Source organism: Rhea pennata, chromosome 1, assembly GCF_028389875.1.
Source record: "Rhea pennata isolate bPtePen1 chromosome 1, bPtePen1.pri, whole genome shotgun sequence".
NCBI classification, from domain to species: Eukaryota; Metazoa; Chordata; class Aves; order Rheiformes; family Rheidae; genus Rhea; species Rhea pennata.
In genome coordinates, this window is record NC_084663.1 from 121,310,949 (window position 1) to 121,337,467 (window position 26,519).

A 26,519-nucleotide genomic window follows, 5' to 3' on the forward strand; every position below is an offset into this window, starting at 1 on the left:
TTGTCATTTTCTTGCTTTGCAGCTATCTGGAAACTTAACGGAATGGTGCGGATAACAAATGTGAAATATTCTCTGGGCTTTAGCAATACAAACAGTGAGGAATATCAAAACTTTGCACAGCTTTTTGTTGATGAAGTAAGTGGATAAGAAGGCTGTGGCCTGTTACTAGTCTCAATAAAATTATGTGTGTGACTTTTTTCCATTAAAGGATGCATTGCCGCACATGTGCGCCTTCACACACCTATGTATGTCCTGAGTCCTACTGACTCTATGAGACTGTGTAGGCAGCATGCTGCAGTGTTTTAGAGTGGGCAAGGGTTTGGGGATTCTCCAACGCTTCTGTTTTCCTCTGCTGCTCACATCTAGTTGTACTGGCTTATTTATTTCCTTCAGGGATGTGGTGAAATGTTAATGAATATTTGCAAAGTGCTAGTGATACCCTTGCCCTGCACAGAGGTATATTAATGCACTGTGTGTCTATTATTACCATTTTACATAGTACCTTAAGGCTGACATTTTTATAATCATCCTTTTTCGTAGGCGCATATCTAGAGAGGAAGTCTAATGTGATTTCTTGGCAAGTCACCTCTACCATCACTTCTAATTAGGGCACAGGGTATCAAAGCATACTGCAATATCAACTCCTTTAACACTCTTATAATTCTCAGGCATTGCCCTTAACAGTATTACTCTCCTAAACCCCTGGTGAATTTATCAGAATTTTGTTCCTGCTGCACCTTTTGGTATTTATTTAACACACGCATCTGTGGCTGGAAAAACGCTGGTTGTGCTGCGCTGCTTTATTGCCTTCTCTATCTCATCTTAACTGTCTACTTTTTGGAAGGATTAATAGCTGTGATGATGAATCCACTGCTGACAATTATTTGACTTTTCAAAAGCAGCAGAGCTCTCCCCAGACTCTTACTGTGTGCAGAGTTATAGCCCATCACTGAAATACAGCTGTCTGCGGGGAACGCAATGACCACAATTCAGGTTCAGGCAGAGTCCAGAGAAAGAAAGACACCGTGGCCAGCAAGAAATTAGACCAAATTGTAAGGGACAAATGCAACCTCTTTTGCTGTGCATAACATTTCCTTAGCTATGAAATAACTTTCCCACTGGTTGTTGCTGGCTTGCATCCTCCTGGATGTGCACAGCTTTCTTGGGGTTGCTTCCGCCCCAGGCCATCACATCAGGAAAATAGTCACAACATGACAGTGACATCGTTATGCGGGGTGAAAAGGGACCAGTTCTCCACTGATCTCACTTTCATTCAGCATCACTCTCTGCCTGAAGCTAATCGGGAACAGTGTGCTATTGAAGTGGGTTAAAATAAATATATTTTTCACAGATTATTCAGTCTTGATTAAGCCAGAAAATCAGTGATACCAATCTTCTTGGAGAATTTGCAAAATGATTAGATGAAGGAATTAAAGTATGTTTTGTGTCAGTGTTACACAGTTCTCTAGTTTTAGGCAGAAAATGATCACGTGGCCCATAAGAAGGTAAACCCTTTTTCCAGTGTGCAGGTTTTGTGAATCAGCTGGCTAGACATGTTATGGTTTTGATCCCATCTATCTCTGAACCACTAGATATAGGGCTTATATTGTGTTTCCAAATGCCAATGAAAAGGAAGTGTAGGAAAAGGAAAAGATCTACAATTTTTCTTTTAAGGTTATAAGGGCTACATGTAGATCCTATTAAGATAGGAAGGGAAAGTCTCATGGGCTTTATAAGCAGCATCAGGATCCAGTTAACTAAATATTGCCAAAGATTTTTCTTAAATGTCTTTGGTATTACCATTTACAATTCAGAAATTTTATAAATCCTCTAGTGTATAATGTTCTTTGGTGTAGAGCTGCCCCAGTACTCAAAGCTTTGTGGTTAAATCAGCAGTACAGCAGATAGAAATACTGTGCGAAACAATGTACATGAACTAGAGATAAAAATCTTGATGTGACAACTTGTGCTGTCATTTTCCAGGCTAGTTTCACCACACTTCTTGCATTGCACCTGAAATACAACATTGCGAAGAGGGAGAGAATATTTTTTCCTTGGGTTTTGCTCAGCTTGTCTTTTGCAGTTACCGAGAAGAATACCATGACAGCAAAGGCTTTTCCTCAAGAAAATGAACTGGGAAATCAAAGGGTTTGAAGTGTGAATGCAAGTGTGATGTGCATTAAATTCCTGTGTGGGACAGAGCATTCGGGATTCTAATGTCTTAAATATTGATTGACAAAAAACGTAAAACTAATAAATGATATTGCCTTATACCACAAGGTGACCCTCTCATTTGGAACTGGCATAGCCTTCATTTGATGTAGCTTAATGCACTTAATGTAAGTAAAGCCATTTGAATGTGGAATGAACAATGATACAGGAATTAAGGCAGTCACACTGTTCCAATGGAAATTCACCTTTTTCTGTTAATTTGAGTTTAGCCCCTTGTTGGGAGATCCTTAAAGTTGACTGTGATGGTGGCTGGGCAGATGTGTGCTTTAGTACCTTTCCTCCGCAGAGCAGAGGTGGTGGGAGTAGGCTCTCTGAGCAGAAAAATAGGTTTGATGTAGGTTATCTACTGAATAGTGGGATGTTCTAATAAAATTAATGTCCCTCTTACTTGTTTCCAGAATGCCAGTGTGTTTCCTGCAGTATTGGCCAAGCAGGCTTGTAAATGCAGGCATACATGTAGGAGACCTGCAATGGCTCTGATGAGATGCTGACATCTGGCCTGGGACTTGCTAATGGGAGATCCCAGAAAACCATAGCCTCCTCTGGTGGGGGGGGTGGGGGGGGGGGGGCTGGCTGAGTGAGCCTGGCACTTTCCTCTTGCTCAAAACACCTGTCAGCACTTTCTATAATGTTAAGTCATTTTTAGTGTGGCTTCCATCTGGCCCTTAACTTTTACTTTATCTCTCTCCTATTTTTCCTAGATTTAACAAGGGACATTCCCTTCTCTAGAGGTCAGTGTTAATTTTGTCTGCACTTTCTCCCTTTCTTGTGGCTCTTCTTTTAGCATACATGTTTTCCCTGTTTTGGTCTTGCTAGTTTTCTCTTTTTTATGCTGCAGGAATTGTAGGTACAATTACAGATCTAAAAATATTTTATTTTTGTAAGAAAACCTAGAGAATGCTATATATTGAACCATTACTTTCTAAAAGTCACTCTTTCTTTTCTTCATTTTCTTGCCCCAGTGCCCTACATAGTTCATCAACCATTATTTTGATAATTCGATAGCCAGGGTGTGGTACGTATTGTGAAATCATGTAGCTTTCTGAATAAAGGGTTTTGTAGTGTCATCTAGTGGCTAGCTGCAAGTAATGTGACTGTACTTTTGAAGATGCGTTTCAAGCCTTCAGTCATGCTTTGTAAGCAAAAATATGAATAAAGACAGAAACAAATGAACCAAACAAAAAATTGCAAACCTCAAATAAAAAGAGGCAACGATAAAACCAAATATTCAGAAAAAAGATGGGAAGGGAATATTGGTGACATTGAGGATAGGCTAAGAGGATGTCACAGGTGTATTTATTACCCGGAAGTTCGGGTAAAAAGTTATGAAAGATGAAAACTTAGGGCTGACCCATAACTTTTTACGGCTGTGAAATGGCAGAAAGGGAGAGAACAGACCCAAGAACCCTGTGGCTGGCTGATACTGCAGATAGCACGGCTGGCAAGGACAAGCTGCAGTCTGCTCAGGCTTTCCTGGCAAAGCTACCTCTTTCCATCCCCCTAGCTCTGCCTGTGTGCCTTGTGAGGCACTGCAGCACTTGCTCCACGGGACTTTTAGGCATGTGGTAAGCACTGGACTTACTCCACGTGTGTTACCTAGTCACCCAGGTGGTGCGTCTCAGCTCTGACAGCTCAGTAAAGGGCTGCAGCTTGCCTGCAAATCCTGGGCTTGCCTGGAGGGTTGATGGTGCACGGGGACAAGCCAGACTTGGCATGTAGGTGTGCAAGAGCGATGGCTTCCTGGGAAAACCTAGCCAAAAATACAGAAGCTGTGTGTGTGTGTGCAGCAGAAATGAGGCTGCTTCTTGTATCAGCCCTAACTGCTGGCCCTTGCTTTCCCTCTTCCTTCTGCCCAGGGCCTGGGCTCTCCTGTGTAGCGGTCCCTGCCTGCACACCTGAGCACTGTGCTGTGGACAGGAGCTTTGCCTTAAACTCGCAGCTGAAATCAGACCTTCTTTCTCAGGAAGTTTCTTGAGCAAACATGCAGAGGAATACATTGTTGGAGAGGACTGTAGATTAGCACTGTCCTATTGCTTTTGTGGTCTAGAAAGTTGAGCTGGGCCAGGAAGTGAGTTATATGTCCTAAAGAAATGGTAAAGCAGAGTGGGGTGCTGGAAGATGCATGACTCCTGTAGAGAAGGCAGCTACATGCCAGCTTTACTTGGGCCAAGTGCTGCTCATCTGACTCTTAGTGTGTTTTACTCTGCTGCTGTGTGTCTGCCTCTCTTGGCATCCCCAGGGAGCCCGGCAGAGATGGGACAGCAAGTGGAAGTGTTTTCTTCTTCTGCTTCTGTCTATCTGTGTCTTTCATTGAAACTAGTGGCTGTTATGTACAAGAAGATTGTGTGTATCCCAGGCTCTGAACATTCAGGAAGAATGGCAAGGTTGGCATGGGATTTGCCTTTCTTGTCCTGCTAGGAACAGCTTTCTTTCTATGGACCATCTCTTGGGCTTTAGCTGGGACTCTCCATGTGCAATTGTAATATCAATACTTCAAAATAGCCTGTACTACTTGCTGATGAAGGTATTTCATTTCCGCTACTCAGGCTTGAAAGTTTGCCCAGTGTTTTCTGTTGCTGCACTTTTTAAGTGTGGAAGAATGTAAAAGACTTCCCGGACACATGTACCCGTGACGGGGAGCTTAACATGGAAAAGGTATTAAGAAGCACAGGAGATCTGTTAGCATCTCCTGGAGAAAGGGAGAGAAGATAATATACACTTCTCATGGACAAATTCACAATGCTGGTGGATGATATCAACAGCTTGCGTCTACCCTGCAGGGTGCCGTGACATCTGATCTGCAAGACTGACCATACAAACCTCTCTGTGTGAAGCTGAATATTGAGCTCCAGCCTGTTAAATCTCTTTGAGAGAGGTTGGTGTCTCCATCTGAGCTGGACAGTGGGGAGGCTGAGCAGCGTAGCTTGTGCAAAGCCTGAAGTAGAGCTATGTTTTTTCTGGTCATGTAGAAAGCAGACCACCCTGCTCCCCAGTGTAATACAAGAGGCAGTTTCTGTGGGCTAGTGGTGACCAAGGCTTTGAAAAAGGTGGACTTTTGTTTCTTAGACCATTAGTGAATCCCAAGGCTTCTGTGTACAGACTGTGAATAGTAATTTTATCTATTTTTCTAGACTGCCCTAAGCTCAGATGTGGTTTAGGGCTGCACTACTTTGAGGGCAACTGTTCCTATTCAAAATAGTGCAGTCATTTCCTTGCCCAGCTCTTCGGCTCTCCAGAGGGACTCTAAGTGTGGCAAGTGTGTCCAGATGGCAGTTAGAATTTGCAGAAATAATACAACACTCCTCAGGGAAGATTTTAATGAAATATTTCTGAAATTAAACCGAAGAGTAGGTAGAGTCCTGGCTTGACAGGTGGTTGGGCTGTGTGGCAATGCTGATAGCATGAAACAGCTGCCTTTCTGTTCTCTTTACCCTGGTCTCGTACTTAAAAAGAGCCAGGTTTACACTTAGTGATAAGCAGAAGAAGCTCAGCTCAGCTCTGGTGAGAAATCACCTGTGAAGACAGTTTGGTGGTCTGCTCTAAGCTGCAAGATACGTCTGAGCTCCACAAATGATTATCGTAGATTTACACACAGCCTGCAGTGCCAGGAGGCTTCTCCACTTCCATCAGCTGCACGTCCTTGTCTTGGGTTGCTCCCTCCTGTTTGGCAGACTTGCTGTTACCAAAGGCTTTTGTGATTTTGTTTACCTGTGCCAAATGATAGATGGAGAGGATTAATCATTTTTCTTGTTTAATATTCACAATCAAATATCAAATCCTTTAATTTCTGTTAAGTGGAAATGTTGTTAAGAAGCAAAAAGTCATTTTTCTGCTGCTGCCCTCTGGAGTAAGCAACAGAGTTATAATGTGTAATATTCACTTCTGGGTAGTATACAAAGCCTAAAATGTAATTGCTTCTATCTGTCCATCTGATCTGTATTTTCTTTTTTTCTTCCAGGTACATAAATCTCTGCCCCCTGAGCTTCTTCTGAAAATGGATGCTGGTCTGATTAAAGTGCTGATAACTGGTATAACTAATGGGAGCACAGTGGTAAGCTTCAATTTACTGATTGCAGAAGATGTGGATATCTACTACATCATCACAGCTTTTCGTGATGCCTTTGAACACAGCTCCTATTTCACAGTTGACAAGAGCAGTCTCTCCATAAATGGTAAGGAGCAGCTTATATCACAACAGTTCTTCAGAACTAGAAAAGATGATAAAGCCTTTTATTAGCCTGTATTTTTTGAGATGAAAGTAACTGTAAAACTGATGGATGAAAAGCCGTTATCTCTCCTTTATTGCTTCTGCCCATAAACTTTTTTCAGAGAGTATCAAAGGATAAAATGAGAACTGTGATATACCTGATCCAAAAGGACAAAACCAAGCAGTGTTTTGCTCTGTAGCTGGGGATTTTATAGAAAAGAAGATACGGAGCAATCACAGACTATGGTCACAATTGGAGGGTTTTATAAGCTACCAGTGAAAACAGGTCCTTTTACACAGACAGTCTAGCCTGGTATAAAACCATTCGGAAACACATTTCCCTTGGCTTTGCACTGATAAATTTGCATGAGAGAAAAAAACCCTAAGAAACAAATAAATTAATTCTTCTGCAGTGAGAGTATCTGCTTTCTTCACATGCCTGTGGGCTGAGAGTTCGGATCAAAGTCCGCAGTTTACCAAGACCAGCACAATGGGTGATTGTATAATTTCTTCTTCCTTACATATAATTTAAGATGGTAACAAGAAACATAAATCTCATGACTAAGTGCTACTGAATCCTGTCCCACGAGTTGATGTTGTCTCTAGAAAAAAATCACAAATTCTATATCCTCAAAATGACTTTGTCCAAAGACTGTTGTTATAGCCTGTCAATTAACATTGTGGACAAAATGACACCAGAAGAATATATTTAGCCTGTCCTGTACATTCTCTCTGCCTGTTACCCTTACAGCTGTGCTCTAAAAAGGCTGCTGCCTTTGTTGTGGGATTATGTAGTATTTATGAGCTCTAATATTCTTCAATGAATGTGTTGTTCCCTAAAGGCCAGAATTAGTCACACTGCAGCTGAGTAAAGCTGTACTCATTGTGAATTCTGGTTGTGATAAGTGGTCCTAAATGTAAGGACTACCAAGTCTGCATTTTTACTGCTTAGTACAGGTTATGTATGTGCTCTTTTCGAATCTCCGGTATGTACAGGCATGATTGCTTGACTTCCATAAGACTTCTTGCCTTGCTGTGTTTCGGCCAAGTGGTGATGCTTTCTCATCACTACCTGTTCATTATTTAGTAAGATCAAGACTGTCTTGTGGTGGTGGTTTATTTCAGAGACAAGTCCTTGCAGAGCTGAGGGTTAGTGCTGTTTTCTCAATCCCATCTATGGTGGTATGTTCATATCCGCACAGTTATGATTAGCCTTGGGAAGAGAAAGGGAAGTTATGCATATTTTCTCTTCAAAAATGAAAATTTAGGCCAGAGAAAAATGAAAAAAGCAATTGCACTGAAACTTGGGCCAGTCATATGAGCCCCCTGCTCTTCAGACTGCTTCATTTAATGCTGGGCATTTATTAACCATCTCCTCAGGTCTGTGGAATGGGGAACACAACCGAGGAACCCCCTGGTTTTACAAGTGTTCCCTTTGGCTGTTGATCAGTTTAGGGGTATAGGAGTGGGGTGCCTACATTTAGGTGAGCTCCCCCCCCGCCCCAGCATCATTAGTGGCAGTGTTCCTGGAGGAACCATCAGTGGCGTGCAAGTAGTCCTCCAGGCTGTAGGTCTACTGTTTTGCTTTCTGCAGAGCCAGCAGCTACCTGGCACATGTGGTGCAGTTTCACAGACAAAGTGTAATCCCACCATGATATGCTGATGATATCATTGTGCACAAGTTTCACAACCATCACTTTTTCATTTATACACTTTTCACCTTTACCTTTTTTTTTTTTTTTAATATACCCAACAGATTATGATGAGTGCACAATGGAAGAAGATGACTGTTCCCCAGATGCATCATGTCATAACACACTTGGGTTTTATGAGTGCAGCTGCAATGAAGGATTTGCTGATATGCATCCAGAAAGGCCTGGAAGAAACTGTGAAGGCAAAAAACCTTTCTTTTATTATCTAATGGCTGGCTGAAATCTTAGTGATCTGATCTTTATTGGGTCATTAGGTCACACTTGCCACAGGCCTTGAAATTTTGCCAGGGATTGATTTGTTTTGTTGTATTCAATTGCATCTTAATGGGAAATGTCTTGCAACAGACTTTAAGCATTTCTGACTGCAATACTCCAGTCTATCGTATGAATATTTAATGGGATCTTTGTAATGTTCTTTTAACAATTCTGTTTTATTGTATTTGCCATTAAAAGTAGATAGGATTAACAGGAGCATGAGTTATTTTCACTAGCAGTAGTAAAGGAGGCAGCAGAAATAATGGAGAAGGTAATAGAAAGTGTAGGGTAGGGTAGGTTGCTTTACCTCTGTATTGCAGCAGATATGAAATGTTGGGATGACAAAAGACTTCTTCATATTGGTCAATTCATCTAGCTCCCTCTGTCTTTCCTGGAATCATTTATTAGCTGACTTATGATGAATCTTCTAAGTTCTTTCAGGTTTCTTCAGTAATTTGTATTTGTTTTTGTAACCACGGTGATAAGCTACTTGTTGGCTGAAGTAATAAGGATTTGTAAACTGATACCGATCATTCATTTGTTTTGTTTAATCAGGCACTTAGCATTTGATAATGAGCTTTTAAGAAAGTCAGTTCTGAAAGAGATCAGACTATTTCTTTTAACATTTGTCTTCAAATCAGCAACTTTCCAATGTGGGATACTCCCAAAAGCTGGGAAGGGGAGTTCCAGAAAGATTTTTTTAATATGTGCAGCTTGGGAAATTGATATTATTTATGTGTATACTCTAGTAAAAAATATTGTGAGTTTTTTTTTTTTTTTTTTTTTTTTTTTTTTTTTTTTTACAGGAATACACACCCTGTTTCATAAATTCCTGGAAGGAATTTATTATGTTGAATTTATTATGTTGGTGCTTTTTAAATCAAAGGTGGATGAACGCTCAGGCTGTTTCTAGTACTAAAGAGACATGCATGGGGAAACACCAGAGCCTGTGCTGGAAGTGGAGTGTTCCACATGCACATTATTATCAGTTCCTGATTCCCCCTTTCCCCTGTTTGATTTCTTCCTGGAATCCTACTAACACCATTTGCTTAACTCCCTACTCTGTCTCTCAGGGCACACGCACAGTATGGACCTGCTGCATAAGGTTTGCCCTTCATTTCCTCAAAAAGCAAGCTTTCCAAAGTGTGGAGGGTCATAATTTCTAGGTACCAACTAGTCACAAATGGACCCAGATTTTTTTACAAGCTCTGCTCCTATTTAGACCTCCAAAACCGGAAGTGTTCAGTTCCCTCATCAGTATTAGCCAAAAAAGTCTGAATGCCTGTCGAGTGCCTTACAATTGGAGATCTCTTGCTGATCTTCCAGAAGCTATATGCCTGGTTTGCTTGAGCACACAAGTTATTATTACAGCTCTGGGGAAATGAAGCACTTAGCTTTTCTCTCAGACTCTTTGTGTATTAAGAAAAAGCCACAGCTTTGGCAGTAAATAGAGTTTTTTTTTTTTTTTTTTTTTTTTTTTTAAGCACTAATTTCCTGCCAGTAACTGCTAGTGTCCTCATAAGGGCTTGCCTTTGTCATATGAAATCACCTTGAATCCATAAATTACAACAGTGCCTTTATTTTTGATACTCTTCAGCACTTCCTATCCACCAAGAGGCAACAATGACGGATAAGAAACCTGTATACAACATAGTTTTACCTGTGCCGTCTCTGCAGACTTCGACTCATGTTTCATTCCCTGCTGCACTGGGCTCCTCTACGACAGGGCACAAAGCTCTGGACAACACCATCCTCTCTGATATGGTGTTGCCTCATTTCACCACAGATCCAATGTCAACTTCTGATTTTTCTCCTCAAACATCTCCTCTTCCCCTTTTTAAACCTGCCCAGGAGGTTTCCATTAAAGATGCAGTTAGAGTGTTCTGTGAAATCGAGAAGATAGTCCTTACCATCCAGAAGAGATTTTTACAGCAGGAATCTATCCCCGAATCCTCCCTCTACCTGGGGGAGCCTCGCTGCAATGTAAGCATCAGCAACGGCACTCATGTTGTACTGCAGGCAGGCTGGGGCGACTGTGGCATTGAAATCGAGACGGTAAGTGCTCTGAGTCAGTGAATCTGAAGAAGCCCCAGAGCATTTTTTTTCGCTCCGTGGGGTGCAATGACACATCCTGAGTTAGGAATACTATCTGTTAATTGCTGAAATTTTGTCCAAAAAAAATCTTTGGACAAGGAAAACCCCTTCTTGCAAGTGGAAAGTTACCTCTCTGTGTGGGGGCAAGCAAGAAAGAGAAGAGAGCCTTTGGGTTCAGGCAGCAAAACCCAGCAGCCTCTCCTGGTTGACACTCATTTCCAGTGCTTCTTTGGGTTCCCTTTGCAGCTGTCAGAAGCTTCTCTTTTCTTAAAAGCAATTCCAATGTAATATTTAAACAAATATCCCAATTATTACTGTATATTAATGAGCATCATGAGAGGGGACCGTCTTTGTTAAAGGGAGTACCATATCTTTAAAATTTTGGATCCCAAACCAAACACAAGGCTTAAGCTATGCCAAAGTACAGAAATTCACTTGTAGAGCAAGTACCATTGCAGACTGTATTAGGAAGGCTGATGGATTTTTATTTTCTAGCTCTATAGCAACAAAGATGCTAGAGGCTTAATCTGCTTGATTTTTTGCACTCAGGAGAATGGAGAGTTCCTAACTACTTGAAGCTGGTAAGCGTGTAGGTCTGCTATATCCCTAGAAACACTGATGTTTACAAGTTTTGCTTTCTTATTTCTGTGTTCCAGAATGTGACTAATACTGTAGTAAAAACAATACTTCGAAATGACATTTCTTCTCAGGGAGTAATCCACCACTTAAAAGTTGCCAGTCCAATTCACTGTGTGTTTCAGAATGATGTCTTGACTTCATCCGCATACATTGCAGAAGGGTAAGTAACAGCTCTGCCTTGAAATGCTGTTTTGTTCAGCACTGCTGTATGGGGAAAATCCCCAACAGTCATAGCTGTATTCAGTGACAGCGCTTGCTGTGCTAAATAACCTGACAACCTATGAATCCTGAGCTCAAATGATCTCTGTTAAGTATTCTTCTGCTGCTCCACCCAACATGCCAACAGATCGAACAGCCATAAAGCTTGACTGTTGCCTGGTTAAACTGTAAATGAAAATTAATCTTTGGGAACTACTGATGCAGGTTTGGGAGCCAGAACTCCTGACCTCTCTTTGCCTCCCTGAGCAATCACATGCAATTAGCAATAACAATATTTACCTGCTTTTGAAACATAATTATGTTTTATCTCTTCTACTGCTTCAGGCATTCAGACTGCTATGCGGGTGCTAGGCTTGGTGCAGAGGATGGGAATTTTTAACTCCCACAAACTGTTACTTGATTAGCTTAGAAAAAAAGAGAAGATATGTAATGCAAATATTTTTGAAAGGCTCCAGCTTCTAGTAAGATGGAATGAAAACCTCCATTTATGGCTACAAAATAGGCTACAGCAGACTTTGATGTGACAGTGAATGTTCTCCCTTTGTACAGTTGTGCCTCCTCTCTCTGCCCTAGCACCAAGCTTAAAACTATTACCAAATCCACTTGCTGTTTCCTGAGTCTCTCCAAACACTGTACCTTCCTTTACATCCCCAGATAAAATCTTTGTCAGGCCTTGTATCTTCTTTCACTCTGAACTGTATCATTTCTTCATGTCCCTCATTTATTGTTCAGACTTGTCACTTCACGGCTTTTGCTCTCATTGTTTTGAACTTTAAGACAGCTTATGGTCTTATTCCCCCTCACTTCCTACCTCCCCACCCAAAAACTTGATGCGTCTTCACCCCTTTCTCTTGAAAATTTTCCTAATATCCTGGACTGCAGATAACTCCTCCTTATAATGTGTGTGAGAGGTGAAGAAACAGACACTGTGCTTATGACTTACAGAAACACAGTCAAATCTGGGGTCTTTAAAGAGATGAATTGTTGTTTCAGAATTTACACCATATTTGAGGATTTACATGGCTCTGGACTCTTCAGAACAGAAATGCAGTTGTTCATTGGAAACTACCCAATACCTAAAAATTTCAGTGTTTCTGCCAGTGATGATATACTGATTGAAGTGGGGATCCAGAGAGAGAACACTAAGCTCAAGGTGGTACTCACTGACTGCTGGGCAACTCCAACTAGTAATTCGATGGATCCCCTCTCATTCACTTTTATCAACAACAGGTACAGCAAATGCTACTTGCAAGTAGTAAAAGTGCCATACCTTGGATATGCCAGTGGTACTGACAACTAATGTGATATCTTGTAAAAGTCTTTTTTCTGTGTTCTCACTGTTCATATGCACAGTCCTTTACCCTTCTGACAGGTCATGTCTCCTTTGAACAAGGAAGGTAGGTATAAAAAGAAAATGTTTTCAAAGCAGAATGTGGTAGTTGTTTGGTTGTCTCCTACATAGTTTTTAAAGGAATTGTACCTTTTATCTGAATAAATAAGTGGTTTTGGCAGTTGGTACTGTATGTATATTTGAAATGTGCTTTGCCCATTTCTCTGTGGTTCAGATATTGACAAGGCTTTGCATGACTCATCACTGAAAGCCTAAGTTAGGTGATTCCTATATGATCACAGAACCATAGAATGGTTGAGGCTGGAAGGGACCTCAAAATCATCTAGTCCAACCTCCGTCTTCAACCAGGGTCACTAAGAGCATGTTAGACAGGGTTGCATCCAGGCAAGCTTTGAATATCTCCAGAGAAGGAGACTCCACAACCTCTCTGGGCAACCTGGTCCAGTGCTCTGTCACTCTCACAGGAAAGAAGTTTTTCCTCACATTCAGGCAGAACTTCCTGTGCTTCAGTTTCTGCCCATTGCCTCTTGTCCTGTTACATGGGACAACTGAAAAGAGTTTGTCCTCGTCCCCTTGACACCCTCCCATCAGGTGCTTATACACATTGATAAGATCCCCCCTCAGTCTTCTCTTCCCCAGGCTGAAGAGGCCCAGCTCTCGCAGCCCTTCCTCATAGGGCAGATGTTCCAGCCCTCTGATCATCTTCGTAGCCCTTCACTGGACTCTCTGCAGTAGCTCCATGTCTCTCTTGTCCTGGGGAGCCCAGAACTGGACACAGTACTCAAGATGAGGCCTCAGCAGGGCTGAATAGAGGGGCAGGATCACCTCCCTTGACCTGCTGGCAACACTCTTCCTAATGCACCCCAGGAGATCATTGGCCTTCCTGGTCACAAGGGTACATTGCTGGATCACAGTTAACTTATCCACCAACACTCTCAGGTCCTTCTCTGCAGAGCTGATTTCCAACAGATCAGCCTGTACTGGTGCATGGAGTTATTCCTCCCTAGGTGCAGGAAATATGGTGTGACTCACAAGCCATATTCAGCAGGCTCTGGCGAGAGAGGAGGTTCATTCCTGACCTCACCCTTCTATCTTGTTCCCTAGGCTCACCCTCCACCTTAAAATACATGATAGACCTTTCTTTTAGTAACAAAAGCTGTTCCTTCTAGTGTATTGTTTGGTTCACTTTCTGTGTTTGCTGAAGTCAAGTTTAAATTCTTCTCCCTGTTTCTCTCTTCCTTCTTTCCATTTCTTCAAACAGTTCTTGAATGTCCTATTCCATTTGGTTACTGCAACAATAAAGCAGCAAAAAAATCCCTGCAGCATAGTTGCTTTACAGAGCATCTGGCTATGACTTTCAAAAGGAGGCTTATAACTGGAGTTATCATATGCTATTGCCAGAATATACCTTCTATAGCCCTAGCTACTGTGTATGCTTTTTTTTTTCTTCCTTTTTCAGCTGTCCCATCCCAAACACGTATACTACATTACTAGAGAATGGAAATTCAAGTAAAGCACAGTTTAAACTGAAAATTTTTTCCTTTGTCAACAATTCTGTGGTTTACCTACACTGCAAAGTTCATATTTGTATGGAGACTCCAGGAAGTACCTGCAGGATGGTAAGGGTTTTGTTCCTATATGCATATTTTTCTTTGATATGCCATACACAGCTCTTCTACAAAAATGAAGGATTCGTGTTTCCAAACAGGATATAAAATAGACATTGAAATTTTCCTCCATTCTGTACTGAGAGCCCAGAGGAGTTGGGAAGAATTACAGACATATGGAAGCGCACACCTTTTTCTTTCTGTTCCCTGTTCTCCTATTTAAAAGCATGGAGCTTACACAGAAATAGTTATCAAAATTAAAGAACTTGAGAACTGAGCCTTTCACTTCTGCTGCAGGGGTATCTAGAGGGCAATGAATAGAAGTTAAAATGAGACAGACCGTCCAGATATGTGTCAATGATCCCTATACAGCTCAGATGGACACACTATAAAAATGGGCACCTAACACCCATATTAGCAGTTTCAGCAAAAAGTCTGACAAAATTGTTTTAGGATGTCTTTCTGTCCTTTTTCCCCCTGAAATTTACTTCTACATGTCAGAGTTTAGGGGCCAGGCTAGGAAACTCTTTGGCATTAAGTTTCTAGGACTGTGAATCCAGTAGAGTTTAATAGGGCTTTCTAAAGTAATAAACCAAGCAATGTTCTTACAGCAACTTCTGTCTAATTGTCTTCCCAATTGTCTTCCAGATCAATGCTTTGTTTCTTTTTATTTCTAAGTATGTGATACAGTTTCCTCTAAAAATATGTTGCTACAATATTAATAAGAAAAATTAGCTTTCGTTGATTTTTTTTTCCTTTTTGCCGTATACATAGGAGTTCTCCTCTCCCTCTGCCAACTTTCCTGGTTTTTTTTTCTGTCAAGGATGTTTTCATTAACAATTTAGTGTTCTTCCATTGTTTAACATTTTCCTCCAGCTCTAAAGAACTCAGTTTGAGCTCATTATAAAGCAAATGACCTTTTCCTAAAAGATTACTAATGACTAGCAGCAGATACTTGTTTCCTTTCTCAAAGCATAAAGCTTCCTCCAGAGGAAAAAAAGGACGAACAGGAAATGTGATTGACAGATGGAAAGAAGGCTCCAGGTTTCACAGCTGTTTTTACATGTTAAAAATCAATGCTTAAGCAAAAAACAGCTTATACTCTCCTTTGGAGAAGGTGGTTCCCTCCCCCAGCTGGTTGTGTGGCTGCACAAGCAGTGTCCCCCACAACTGAGGAGGGACATGGTGGGCACAAGCAGTGTCCCCCACAACTGAGGAGGGACATGGTGGTAGGAGTCAGGCAGGGGAGAACAGGGACAGGCAAAACAAGGACTGCGCGGGCAGGTATGGTGGATGCAAGGAATGAAGCTATGGTTTTATGAGGAGCTGCTGTGTTTGCTGTTGGAGTAGACTTGCAACTCTGTGGACTGGGGCTTAGGTATATGTCCAGCTGACAGCCTGACTCTGATCTGAGTTACAGGGGTTGGTGATGGTGTAATTCTGCTAGCTGGCTGCAAAAGAACTCAAAATGAGGCCTGGAGGTATGGTTGGGATTGACAATAGCAATTAACATGGCACAGCAGAGGTAATCAGCTAGACCTTCCTCTTTTGGAGATAGTATTTATTTAAGGAAAAGGAAAGATATTATTCTTCCTCTTATGCAAAACTTATGTTAGATTGAGTTAAAAATGTTGTATGGAGAAGACAGGTACTATACATATCTAGAGATGATGGATAAATTGACAATAGCTTTTACAAAGAAGGGAGGAGGAGCTGCCAGAGATGCAAAGATCAAGGACATTTGAAGCAAAGACAAAAAATCACTTCAGGCAACTGCGAACCCTCTGGAAACCAAGGAGAGAGAGAGTTGGAGCCCTCAGAGCTAAGGGGGAAAGCAGAGAGGGAGGCATGTTTAGGCCAAAGCGGTATCTGCAGGATTAGTTAAGAGCCTGCTTGCTTGCCCCTTGGGTCCGCTGGGATAAAGGGGCCACCTCACAGGACCTGCACAGAGAGGACAGCTGCTGACCAGCTACTTCTGGGCAAAGGGGACAAAGCCTACCTAGTCTTTCCCCACCTTCCCGCCTGCCCTTGCTAGCAGAGAGCAGGGATTGCCCTGCATCCGACTCAGTCATTCAAAGAGCAGGGGAAGAAGCTACTGATAGTAGGCTCTGAAATCAGTGCTGACAGAGGGCCCTGCTGTGGGCCGCAATGGCAGCATGTCTTCCAGCCCTTAGCTGACTTGTGCAAAGGGTACAGTGCCAGGGAGGCACTGTATATACTCCCGCGTTGCTCTGCTCCTCCACCTGTCTGCCGCTCCGGGCAATACTGACTTGCTTCGTGGCAGACTTGCTTCTGTTCTGTCAGCCCACAAAATTGAGACTTACTTCTTTTGTCATTTCTTCTCATCCAGTCTTTCAATTCCTTGTTTTCTTGGGTGGAGGAGTGTAAGATGCTCTTAAGTTTGGAGTAGAAAAAATACATATAGTGCAGGGGAAGGTAGTAAGAAATGGAGAAAAACCATAATTTTAAATGGGAAGAGGAAAGTTATGCCAGTAACATTAGGCAGAGCCATATGTCCAGGAGAGCACAGCCACTCTATGGCCAGGTGTAACCAAAAAGTAATTGCCATCAGGGAATGTATGTATGCTATGTAACTGTATTCTTTGGCTGTGGATCTGCTCAGTTGGAAAAGCTACTGAGGGGTAGGCCAAAGTTACAGTTATATGGCTATTTTATTGGGGCCTGACCTGGCCAAAGGCTCTGTTGCTGACAAAGGCTTGTATAGGTGTATCAGCATAACTAGACTGGTGACACTGGTGAAACAATCTTGTGTAGATAAGCTGTTAAAACACCTTGACACTTTCCTGCTTTATTTGTTGATTATGGTATGATGCTGCAGCTTCTCTATTTTACATGCACTTCTTGGAGAATCACAACTTCTTAAGAATAACCTCAACAGGCTATGGACCCCAGTACAGACCTTTAGGCTGCAACCTAAAATAGTAACAAACAAACCAAAAGGTGCTACTGAGGAAGTGTACAGAAGATGACACTGTACTGTGTATTCTGCAAATATTGCTCACAGAAAGCTAAAGTAGCTAGTTCACCCGCAATATTGCACAGAGCAGGGCTTCCCAAACTAGTAGTTCCCAGTCTTACTGAAGAGTTGTGCATTCCTTCAGAATGACCCAAAGCTTGGCAGGGAGTGAAAGATGCCACTACTGATGCTGGTGCTGGTTATAGTATCCGCTGTGCCTGCTCTGAGCAGTAGAAGTATCTGGATAAAAATGATTGTAAAACCTGGCATGTAAAATAGATTTTTTTTCTCCTGTAGGTTTTCCCTAAAACAAACAGAAAAGTAATGAAAAGAAAGAGATTGTCTATGTAAAATATCTGTTCATGGAAGTGTTTTCCAGTGCAACTAACTACAGATTATAAACTGATATTTCCCTAATGCCATTCCTTTTGACTTTCCATTTGGTGTTCATTGTCGTGTAACGAAGCATAGTAGAACCCCAAAGAGTCATAATAACATTGGACTTTCAGATAGTCATTGAAAGGCTTTGCGTTGTTAATTAGTCAGCCATATGATTTATCCGAGTCTGAATTGATCGTTACAGAGATGTCGTGGCGTTCGATCCCTGAAAACTGGTGAAACAATTGCTACACACAGAACGTCCTGGGGACCCCTATGTAAATCTGCTGGTGAGTTAAGAATAGATGTTTACAAAAAGGTGACACAGAGTAACCACCGTTTCTAGATTCTTTTTCACTGGCAAAGGAACTTGAAAAACTGAGATACAAAAACCCCTGCATATTTTTCTGAGAAGCGGGAGTCCTTACTGAAGCCATGTGGCAGTGTGGAAGAGTCTTTGCCCTCCTCAATGAAGTGACTATCGGATAGTTAGGCAACTGGGGAAAGGAAGAGGAAGGAAATATTTCACACAGCTATTTGCACAGGCAAGGAAGTCCAAAGGCATCCACAAAATCAATTATTACAATCGTAGAATCCCAAAGTGGCTGGAATCTTTTAGATTGTAATTAGTTTTTGTAGCATTTGCACTACACTGTTCTTAAACCAGTTATATTGAACTCTAAAGTCCAAAATCACAGGGGATAAGAGATTGCATTGCCAATTGCATTGACATGTTTCCTTAGATTCCCTGACATTGACTTAATTAATGCTGTGAGGGAAGGTGGCAGTGCCTAGCTGGTACATAGCACTTTGGCTGATCAAGTGGAGCAGTACAATATGGGTTAATAAAAAGTGAAGAACAGCACCATGTACTTAGTGCAAAGTCCAGTCTGCACTGCTCTCTGTGTCTTCTGCATTTAGCCCCGAGTGGTTTCAAGGGCAACTGTTGCCTCTAACATTTTGAATCATTTAGCCTCCTGTAGCTATTTGCACTCTTATTTATTATTTGTGTAAAATACACATTAAGAATACTTGCAGACACCAGCTTCAGAGTTATAATACATACCTAATACGAATAGGCAGAAGTTGCCCTCTGCTCTTCTGCTGATTGTCTGTTTTGTCAGTCATTTAACGCTTTTCTAACTGCAGAGATAGTGCCAGACTGTCAACTGATTTTTATATGTTTCTTTTTCTTCACTATTGTGATGGTCACAATGTTCTTTTGGAATTTGAAACAAATTCTTCCTTAGCATACTGTATTTTTCTTCCTTTATATGCAAGTATTAGTCACTTAGAACAGGCTCTCAGTGTTCACTTCCAAATCATTTTTTTTCTTTTAACCTTAGCAATTAATACAGCTCTGTCTGTACAGCACTCATTTCAAGTAGATCTTTCTCCCATTTGTATCAGAGACCCTGATGTATTTCTAATATTGAAAGATGGCCATCATACAAAAGGAACTTTGATGGGAGCTTTAGCATTTGGGCTGTACTACATCCATGCCTAGGCAAATGTGCAGCTATGTGGCACTGCAGAATATTGTCTAATATTTCCAGTTCAGATACTCATATTGCATTTTAAGTGTGAAGTTAGTCTTAGAGAGTGATATCTCACTCTGTATTGAAGGAGTCAATGTCAATTATTATGTCAGGGAAGCTGCTGCAGTGAAACATGAAAAAAACATGCTATAGCAAAGCCCACTGATAAACATGTTCCCCTGTCTATATCTGGTCTTAGCAGTACTGCAGGCTGCCATTTGCATTGTGCATCTTCTTTTTCATTCCTTGGTTTGAGGCAGAAATTCAGAAGTAAATCCTAAAAATGATATGCAAGACTGCCTTGACCTGTCTTGGAGTAATGTCCTGGACACTATGTAGTTTGGACTCTGCTATTGTGTACATCCCTGGTTATCGACAGAGCCATTTGGTCAAAGATTTTGTCTCTAATTACAGGCGTATGTGCACTGGTACTTGTCTTCTGTCCACCTCCGATATTGTATAAGTGCAAGGCTAAATAAGAGTTGTCCTGAGAATGTATACAAATACATGTTTCTGTAGCTACATCAAACATTTGCCAGAATAAGTTGGCAATGTGCAAGAGTACCTGTACAAACATTAATAGTTGCACAATGTTAAGGAAGTGGGAGGTTCTGCCTGCAGATTTGGCCACTTGCATGGCAATGTCTATATTTGAACTTAGGGGAATATATTTTATTGACGGTCAGTGGGGCCTAGGGAGAGAGCTGGCAACTAGGGACTTCACTGTGTATCCCATGCATAGGCTGCTTTAGATGATAGACGGTGTCCTATTCCTTCCTTTCCCTCAGTATCTGGATGTTATTCCAGGAAAGTAAAGGTCTCCTGTAGATCCTGTGCTATGTTTGCCAGCCCTGTGCAGACATTGTATACCCTTTGGCTTGTCATGTGCCACTAGATGCCAATGCTCAGGCTACAAAGTTGAGCCTTGGTGACTATTTCAGTGTAAATCACTTACCTGGCTCCACTGACTGCACTGGCTGGATCTCTGCTAACCAGCATGGGAGTTTAGACTCCCAAATGTACAGAGAGACCCTCACATACACTGCTGAATATGAGTGTGTTGATTTATAAGTTGAATCTCTCCTTAAATGTCTTGTGTTTAAAGAAGCATTACTTATGAGATGAAAGGAAATCAGGTGTTTTTCATAATCTTGGATGAATGGGAGCAGGAATAAGATGAAAGATTGCTCCACCTCTACATACCTGGGTTGTTCTGAAAGTAGGGAAGCATTTCAAAAAGTTGCACATCCTTATCCCTTGTTTAAGTCTTATTTTAATGGAAAATTGTAGAGGGAAAGTCCAAACACACATCACGCATAAGTCTGCAGGGATTCTATACTTGTATATAAAGACAGGTCTTGGATTGTAGATCATAGACATTTCCATGAGAAGCACCCTCCCCAAAAGGCCAAAACAATTCTATATTACAACTCCGTACTTTGACAAGTACGCTGTCTAATTTGCAGGCAAGGTTCTACGGACTGACTGGCTCCTTATCCGAGGAATAGATTTAGGAATTTCAAAGCTTCTGTCTTTCACCTTTTCTTTTTTTTAGCATCTGATTCAAAGAGAGAGAAGGAGGCTGGGCTAGGAGTTGGATACACCATCCTTATTGTCCTTGCTGCATTTGTTTTTGTGCTGGGAGTTGCAGGCCTTTTCATTTTCCGGTACCAACAAAAGACAGGAAGATACAATTTCAGAATCAAGTCTGACAACTTCAGCTACCAAGTGTTCTACGATTAGCTATTTTCAAGATATGAGAAGTAAGTACTGAATCATGGTCAATTACTCTTCTGACTGCTTAGCTCTTCCTGAACTGGTTAAATACTCGCAGATAAGCTTTTTCAAGTTAAGAGTATTTGTACAACTATATCCTTTTTACTAAGGGGGAAGATTATAGAAGCAAACATGAAATTCCTACTATTCTTGCTGTTTTTCAAATGCTGCAGACTATGTAGGAGCAGGACAGCCTTCTCTTCCTTCATAACTTCAGTCTCAGCCATAGTAAATGACATGCCACTTTTGGAGAGTGCCTACAACCACCTCTAAAAAGCATTTCACTTTGTTTATTATATCATGGATTGGTATAGTAGAGGAGAGAAACTTTACCACTGTCTTTATAATCAAGGTCTTTTTGTCTGGAATTTTGTTTCAGAAGTTATGCCTTTCTGCAAAAGCTTGAGATTATATTTTTAAAGAAAATAGGGGCACATTAGACATAAGAGCTGGAAATATTGACAGTACATAAGCAGTACTTACATGGTTCCACAAAGACTTTGAAAAGATAGCTCTGAGGAGTGTTAGCCACTACAACAAATTCTATCTCTGCAAGTTTGGAATCTGATACTTTTCCAGAATGCCATAGGATTCAGCATTTTTGCTGTAAAATGAATGCGCCTAACTGCTCACCGCAGTTTTGTGCCTTCAAGGGCAGGATGGATAGGTGGGGAAACTGGCTTGCCAAAAAATAATACACTACATTGCTTCACAACTCAAGGATGTTTGCTATGTATCTGATCCGATGTTCCTGGGTGCTTGCTTATTTGACATTATCGTGTTAGTGGGTATATTACAAAGATCATCCCTTGCAGTGATCTATGGGCAGCTCCAGAGAGATCTCTAAAAGTGAAGGCAGGCAGGGCTGCCTGTCTGATGCCCAAAGATAAGGTGCTTGGGGCTTCTTGGTACAGCTTCATCAGCTGTACAGTCCTATCGGTGATACAGGTCGCGTTGGGGAGTTGTAGTCCTGCCTAAAGGGCACATCTAGGCCCTGTACATTAAAACCTGTCTATAAAGCCTCTGAGTCTCAGCACAGGGAGAAGAGAGGCTTGCCTTCATTCATCATCCTGCTCTTGTAATTTCTTCTCTTGGTGGTCATGAGTGATTGCAACACTTGAAATTAATGACAATTCTGGAGTTGTGCAAGGAGATTGTAGCATAAAGGATATTGTCAGGTTCATAACACTTATATATAATAAGCATGTTGGAGTCTCAGCCAACAGATCCTTTTATATTCTGTAACAACTCAGGTGTTCTCCCATACACATTTTACTTCCCTACACATTTTTCTACTTTGGAAAATAGTTGAAAGTTGTTGATTACATCTCCTAGACATGATTTATTTCATTTTTACTTTTTCTAGATGGATCGCATCTCATCACATAAAGAACAGCAGCTTGTCTTCACTCAGTGGTTGGCTTTTATTACTCTTCATGATGGTGGTCACAGCTGGTTGCATCACCGATTTTTGAAGCTAATGTCATATATTGAAGGATTCTGTATCCCTCTGATTTTTTTGTCAGCAGCTCTAGATTGAAGTGAGCTTGTTTGGCAGCTTTTCCATTAAAAACAACAAAAGGGAAAAGGAAAAGACTTCATGGTTCTCTATTCATGTTCCACTGTCTGGCTCTCCCACTATGTCATGCTGCAATGTGCCCTTCTTATATTACCTGTGTGTATGCCTGTTGACAAGCTTGATGTTTCTATAAATACTCTAGGAATTAAATCAGCAAAGCCTTGGAGAGAACTCCTTTTCAATTTGCAATTTACCTGTTTACTTAGGGTGAGCTGCAGCCATGCTGAAGACCTAGCTGTACAACGCCTTAGGTATACAGAAGCTGGAGAACAAGTAGCAGGCTTGCCTGCAAATAAAGAACAGACACCATGAATCTGAGGCTTAACATGCCCTAAGTGTTCTTCAGCATGAGTTTTGAGATACGATTGTAAATTTTCTAATCAATAAGGACTTAGTGGAAAGGGGGGAAAAAAGCTATTTCTGCTACTGGGAGTCCATATTTTTCCAGATAACTATTGGTAACTATTTAGTTTGTTGAAGTCAGTCAGAGTGACTGTGCAGTTGAGCTCCAGAGTGTATTGCCCATTGAAGTGAAGGCACTCCAATTGCAGCGGAATAAATATAAATTTGAGCTGTATTTTGACTGGCTGCAAGATCCCACTGATAATGTAGCAGCAAGGGTTTAGTTTACATGCTCCATTGGATACAACAACAATCTGTTTGTTCAGCTGGATAAACTGAAACAAAAAGCCATGCAATTTCCTCCAATAGTCCCCTTTTCCTGAAAGGTTTACTTTACAACTATTGCAATGCTAGTTTCCCTTTATAAAAAGCATTTTTACAGAGCTTTTTTTTCTTCTTCCTTTTTTGTTCCTGCTCAGCTGCTCATACTTCAACTGTGTCCTGAACTGGCTGCTTAAGTCACCCTCTGCAACGACCCATTAATAGAAATGATGATAGGAATTTAATTGCAACATATTTGTAACAGCAAGGGAAGCTACTCCTCTATGTGTCAGAGGGAAAGGCCTAGACTGTCACTTTTTGAAGGAGAAGAAAGTTCATGCTCAGCAGAAGTAAGCACGATGCTGCATGGTTTGGCAGAGCTCAGCCTAAGCCATGGCAGTCCAAACTTACAAATGCTGTCAGATTTGTGGTGCAAGTCACACGCAAAGGGCTGCAGAGCTGGCAAAGGCCTGCTATTGCCATGACTCTTCAAATCAGTCTTTGACACAAAGAGCAGCTCCTGCAGGACTCCTCCCCAGGATGTTCTTCTCCCCTCTGCTGCCCCAAGCCTCCCCAATGAGTGCTTTGGAAGATGGAGAGGAAAGCAGCATGGTAACTTGTCACCACAGCGAGCACGTTCTGATAGCTGCGTGCTTTCTTCCAATACAGCGGTTTAGTCTGTTATCTTTGGGTCAAATATGATCCAGTAATTTACAGTGAACAAGCTCATCCCTCTTTAAGCACAATAGACAGCATTATTTCAGTGGAAATTAACCATAAACCTGAACTCACTAATACTCTTTGGAGCTGTAGCATTTAGGTACTGGTTTATCAGTGTTGAGTGGTAGTTTGGGAAATCTATTCTGAAATTTATTTATGGATTTTAAAGGCAGACATGATCCCAGAGATCAATTAGGCCAAGTCTCTTAACCAGGAATCTTAGTATCTAACAAAAATTAGATTAAGCAGATGAAAAAGATAAAGATTTCCCAGACTACCACTCAACACTGATTTGTATTTTGCTTTTGATTCAAGTGGCTTTACAAAGAGAAATCTGTGACTTGTGCTTTCCTTGCTGAAAAGGCAAGAATCTCAGATCCTAATATAGAAATCCCTTTTGTTACAATTCATTAATGAAGCTACAGTTTATTCATTCTTACAATCTTAAAGTTTGATTAACATAACTATAAACTTTTTATTTTGTAGGAGTGACTTTACTTTTGCACAGTTTGCTCTTGAATGCACAATGTATTGGCCTTCTGGACACAGTGAAAGGATACACTAATTTACTATAATTTATAAATTTACTATTTATCTAGTTTGTAATATTTACACACTCTAGCTTCTTGAAAGTGACAGGACTAGAACATTGCCTGTTGATTTCGGTGGAGCTATGTCATTTATAAAAGCTGAGCATTAGTCCTCAGGTTTAAATGCGGAGTAATAGCTTGCATGTGATACCTTTCATGCTCAGCAGAAACTGCTATCGTGACTATCAGAGTTTGTGTAGCTCAGTTTTGGTGTCTTAATAAAAATATTCCCTAAGCTTTCTGTTGGCCTTTGTACTGTTATTTTTTGCTTTCGTGATTTAGTCACAGGTATTAAGATGTGTGCCTTGTGGATGTGGTAGCTTCTGAAGAACTGTTTCAGTATCAGTATAATGTTTGAGCAATGCCCAAAACACAGCACATGACCAAATACTGATGTACTGCAGTTATGACTGACTACGTACACACACTTACTTAAGAGTCTCTTCCTCAAAGCAGCAAGGGAGATGAGTGTATTCTTGGTTTCATGTTTTACATCTAAGGCAACCAAAAAGGTATTCAAATTCAAATTCAACACTTCTAGTCTGGTAACAGAATTTCAATAAGGTGGTGATCCCATATAAAACTAGTGTGACACCAGCCTCTCTGAGCATTTGATTTGTCCAGTTTTGAGGGCTGCTCCAAAGGAAGTATGTTCAGAGCTCCTTCAATGAAGCTTTGCCTCTAGATGTTAGTGGATTTCTTGTCCGAATTTGAGTGTGAAAAGCAGGGAAGGATGACAGCACTTGGTCCCACTACTTTCTTTATCATACCCGTGCAGAAGTGTTGCACAGCTGCTGCCCCTTCTTTGTTCATCATCTTTTTTCCTTCTCCACTACACTTCAGTGGCTAATAGTCCCCTCCCTCTCAGACCCCTGTTCCCATGTGTCTCCTTTTCACACTGAGGCATAGAGCAGGTTGTTCATTTGAGGCATCACACATGGAGCAGTAGGGTCCCTCTGTCCTTCCTGATTCCACCCTGTCTGCTGCTTGGGCAAGAATTGATGGCTTTGAAGGGCTCATTTTGGACTCCTGTGGTCAGTTGCCCACGTAAGCAATCAGGCACTCTGTTGCCAAGCACATAGCTCTGTGTCCAAGAAGAGATCTTCCAAAGGAGTAGCACTGATCACCTCCTCCCCACAGTCTGATGCTGCGCACTTTTTGTTCTGCTAATAACGCGCTGGCTCTAGATAATTATTTGTGCCAATGGCTCAAATACCACAGCTGAAAACATGTAGAAATGCATCTTGAAGATTTAGCTTTGACCTCTTGCATTGTTTCCTGAGAAGCACTTAAGAGCAGTGGTATGAGTGCCTGATGTCCCCACTGTTCACTGAGGACACCCCACTGGGGTCACCTGGTGCAGGAACACTCATCATTATGCCTTTCTATCTTATTACAACATTGCCAAGCTCTGATCCCTTGGGGGCTGGGAAAAAAAATGAGATAATTGAAAATGTCCTCGGCCATTAAAATATAAAGGAGCTGGCTTCTTAATGCCCATTTGGAAAGTTTTCTTGGAGGCTGCAGAAGGAAACAAGTTAGACAAACTGAGAATATTTAATTGCAGTTGATCTAAAAACATGATGTTAGCTACCTTCTGACAGAAAACCTAAAGCACAGAGCCGCCTAATGACTTCTGCACAGCCAAACGTGCTCTGTGCAGGAGCCTGTGCTCTGTGGCATGTTGCAAGCTAAGTAGTTAAAACTGATAAAGGTGCTGCGTTTTAAGACCCCTTCCTTTTTTTTGCAGATTTCTCTTCTTCACTTGCTCTCTCCTGATCTTAACAGGTCCGCTTGAGACAGTACTTCAGCTTTGAGTTTTCAGGGACACTCTGCCTGATTCTTTGACTTTCTTCCCTCTGGCTCTGCTGACAGCTGCCATATTGTGCTGAAGATGCTCTCAGGTTCGTTGTGAACTGAGTAACACAGGAAAACTGTCAGTGCAGCACTTTTCCAAGTACAGCAAATCACTTGAAAGTGTT

The 26,519-nt window shown here is 41.4% G+C and overlaps 1 protein-coding gene across 1 annotated transcript in view; it reads left to right on the forward strand.

Moving 5' to 3' along the window:
• The window catches only part of UMODL1 (uromodulin like 1), a 53,026-nt gene extending 30,301 nt beyond the window's left edge, over positions 1 to 22,725 (forward strand). The window contains 10 exon segments of the mRNA XM_062576598.1: positions 23 to 135; positions 6,191 to 6,404; positions 8,196 to 8,333; positions 10,004 to 10,461; positions 11,157 to 11,299; positions 12,352 to 12,588; positions 14,169 to 14,328; positions 17,877 to 17,978; positions 20,788 to 20,972; positions 22,352 to 22,725. Coding sequence (XP_062432582.1) covers positions 23 to 135; positions 6,191 to 6,404; positions 8,196 to 8,333; positions 10,004 to 10,461; positions 11,157 to 11,299; positions 12,352 to 12,588; positions 14,169 to 14,328; positions 17,877 to 17,978; positions 20,788 to 20,952 — 1,730 coding nt within the window. The 3' untranslated portion in view covers positions 20,953 to 20,972; positions 22,352 to 22,725.
• The last annotated feature ends 3,794 nt before the right edge of the window (positions 22,726 to 26,519 follow it).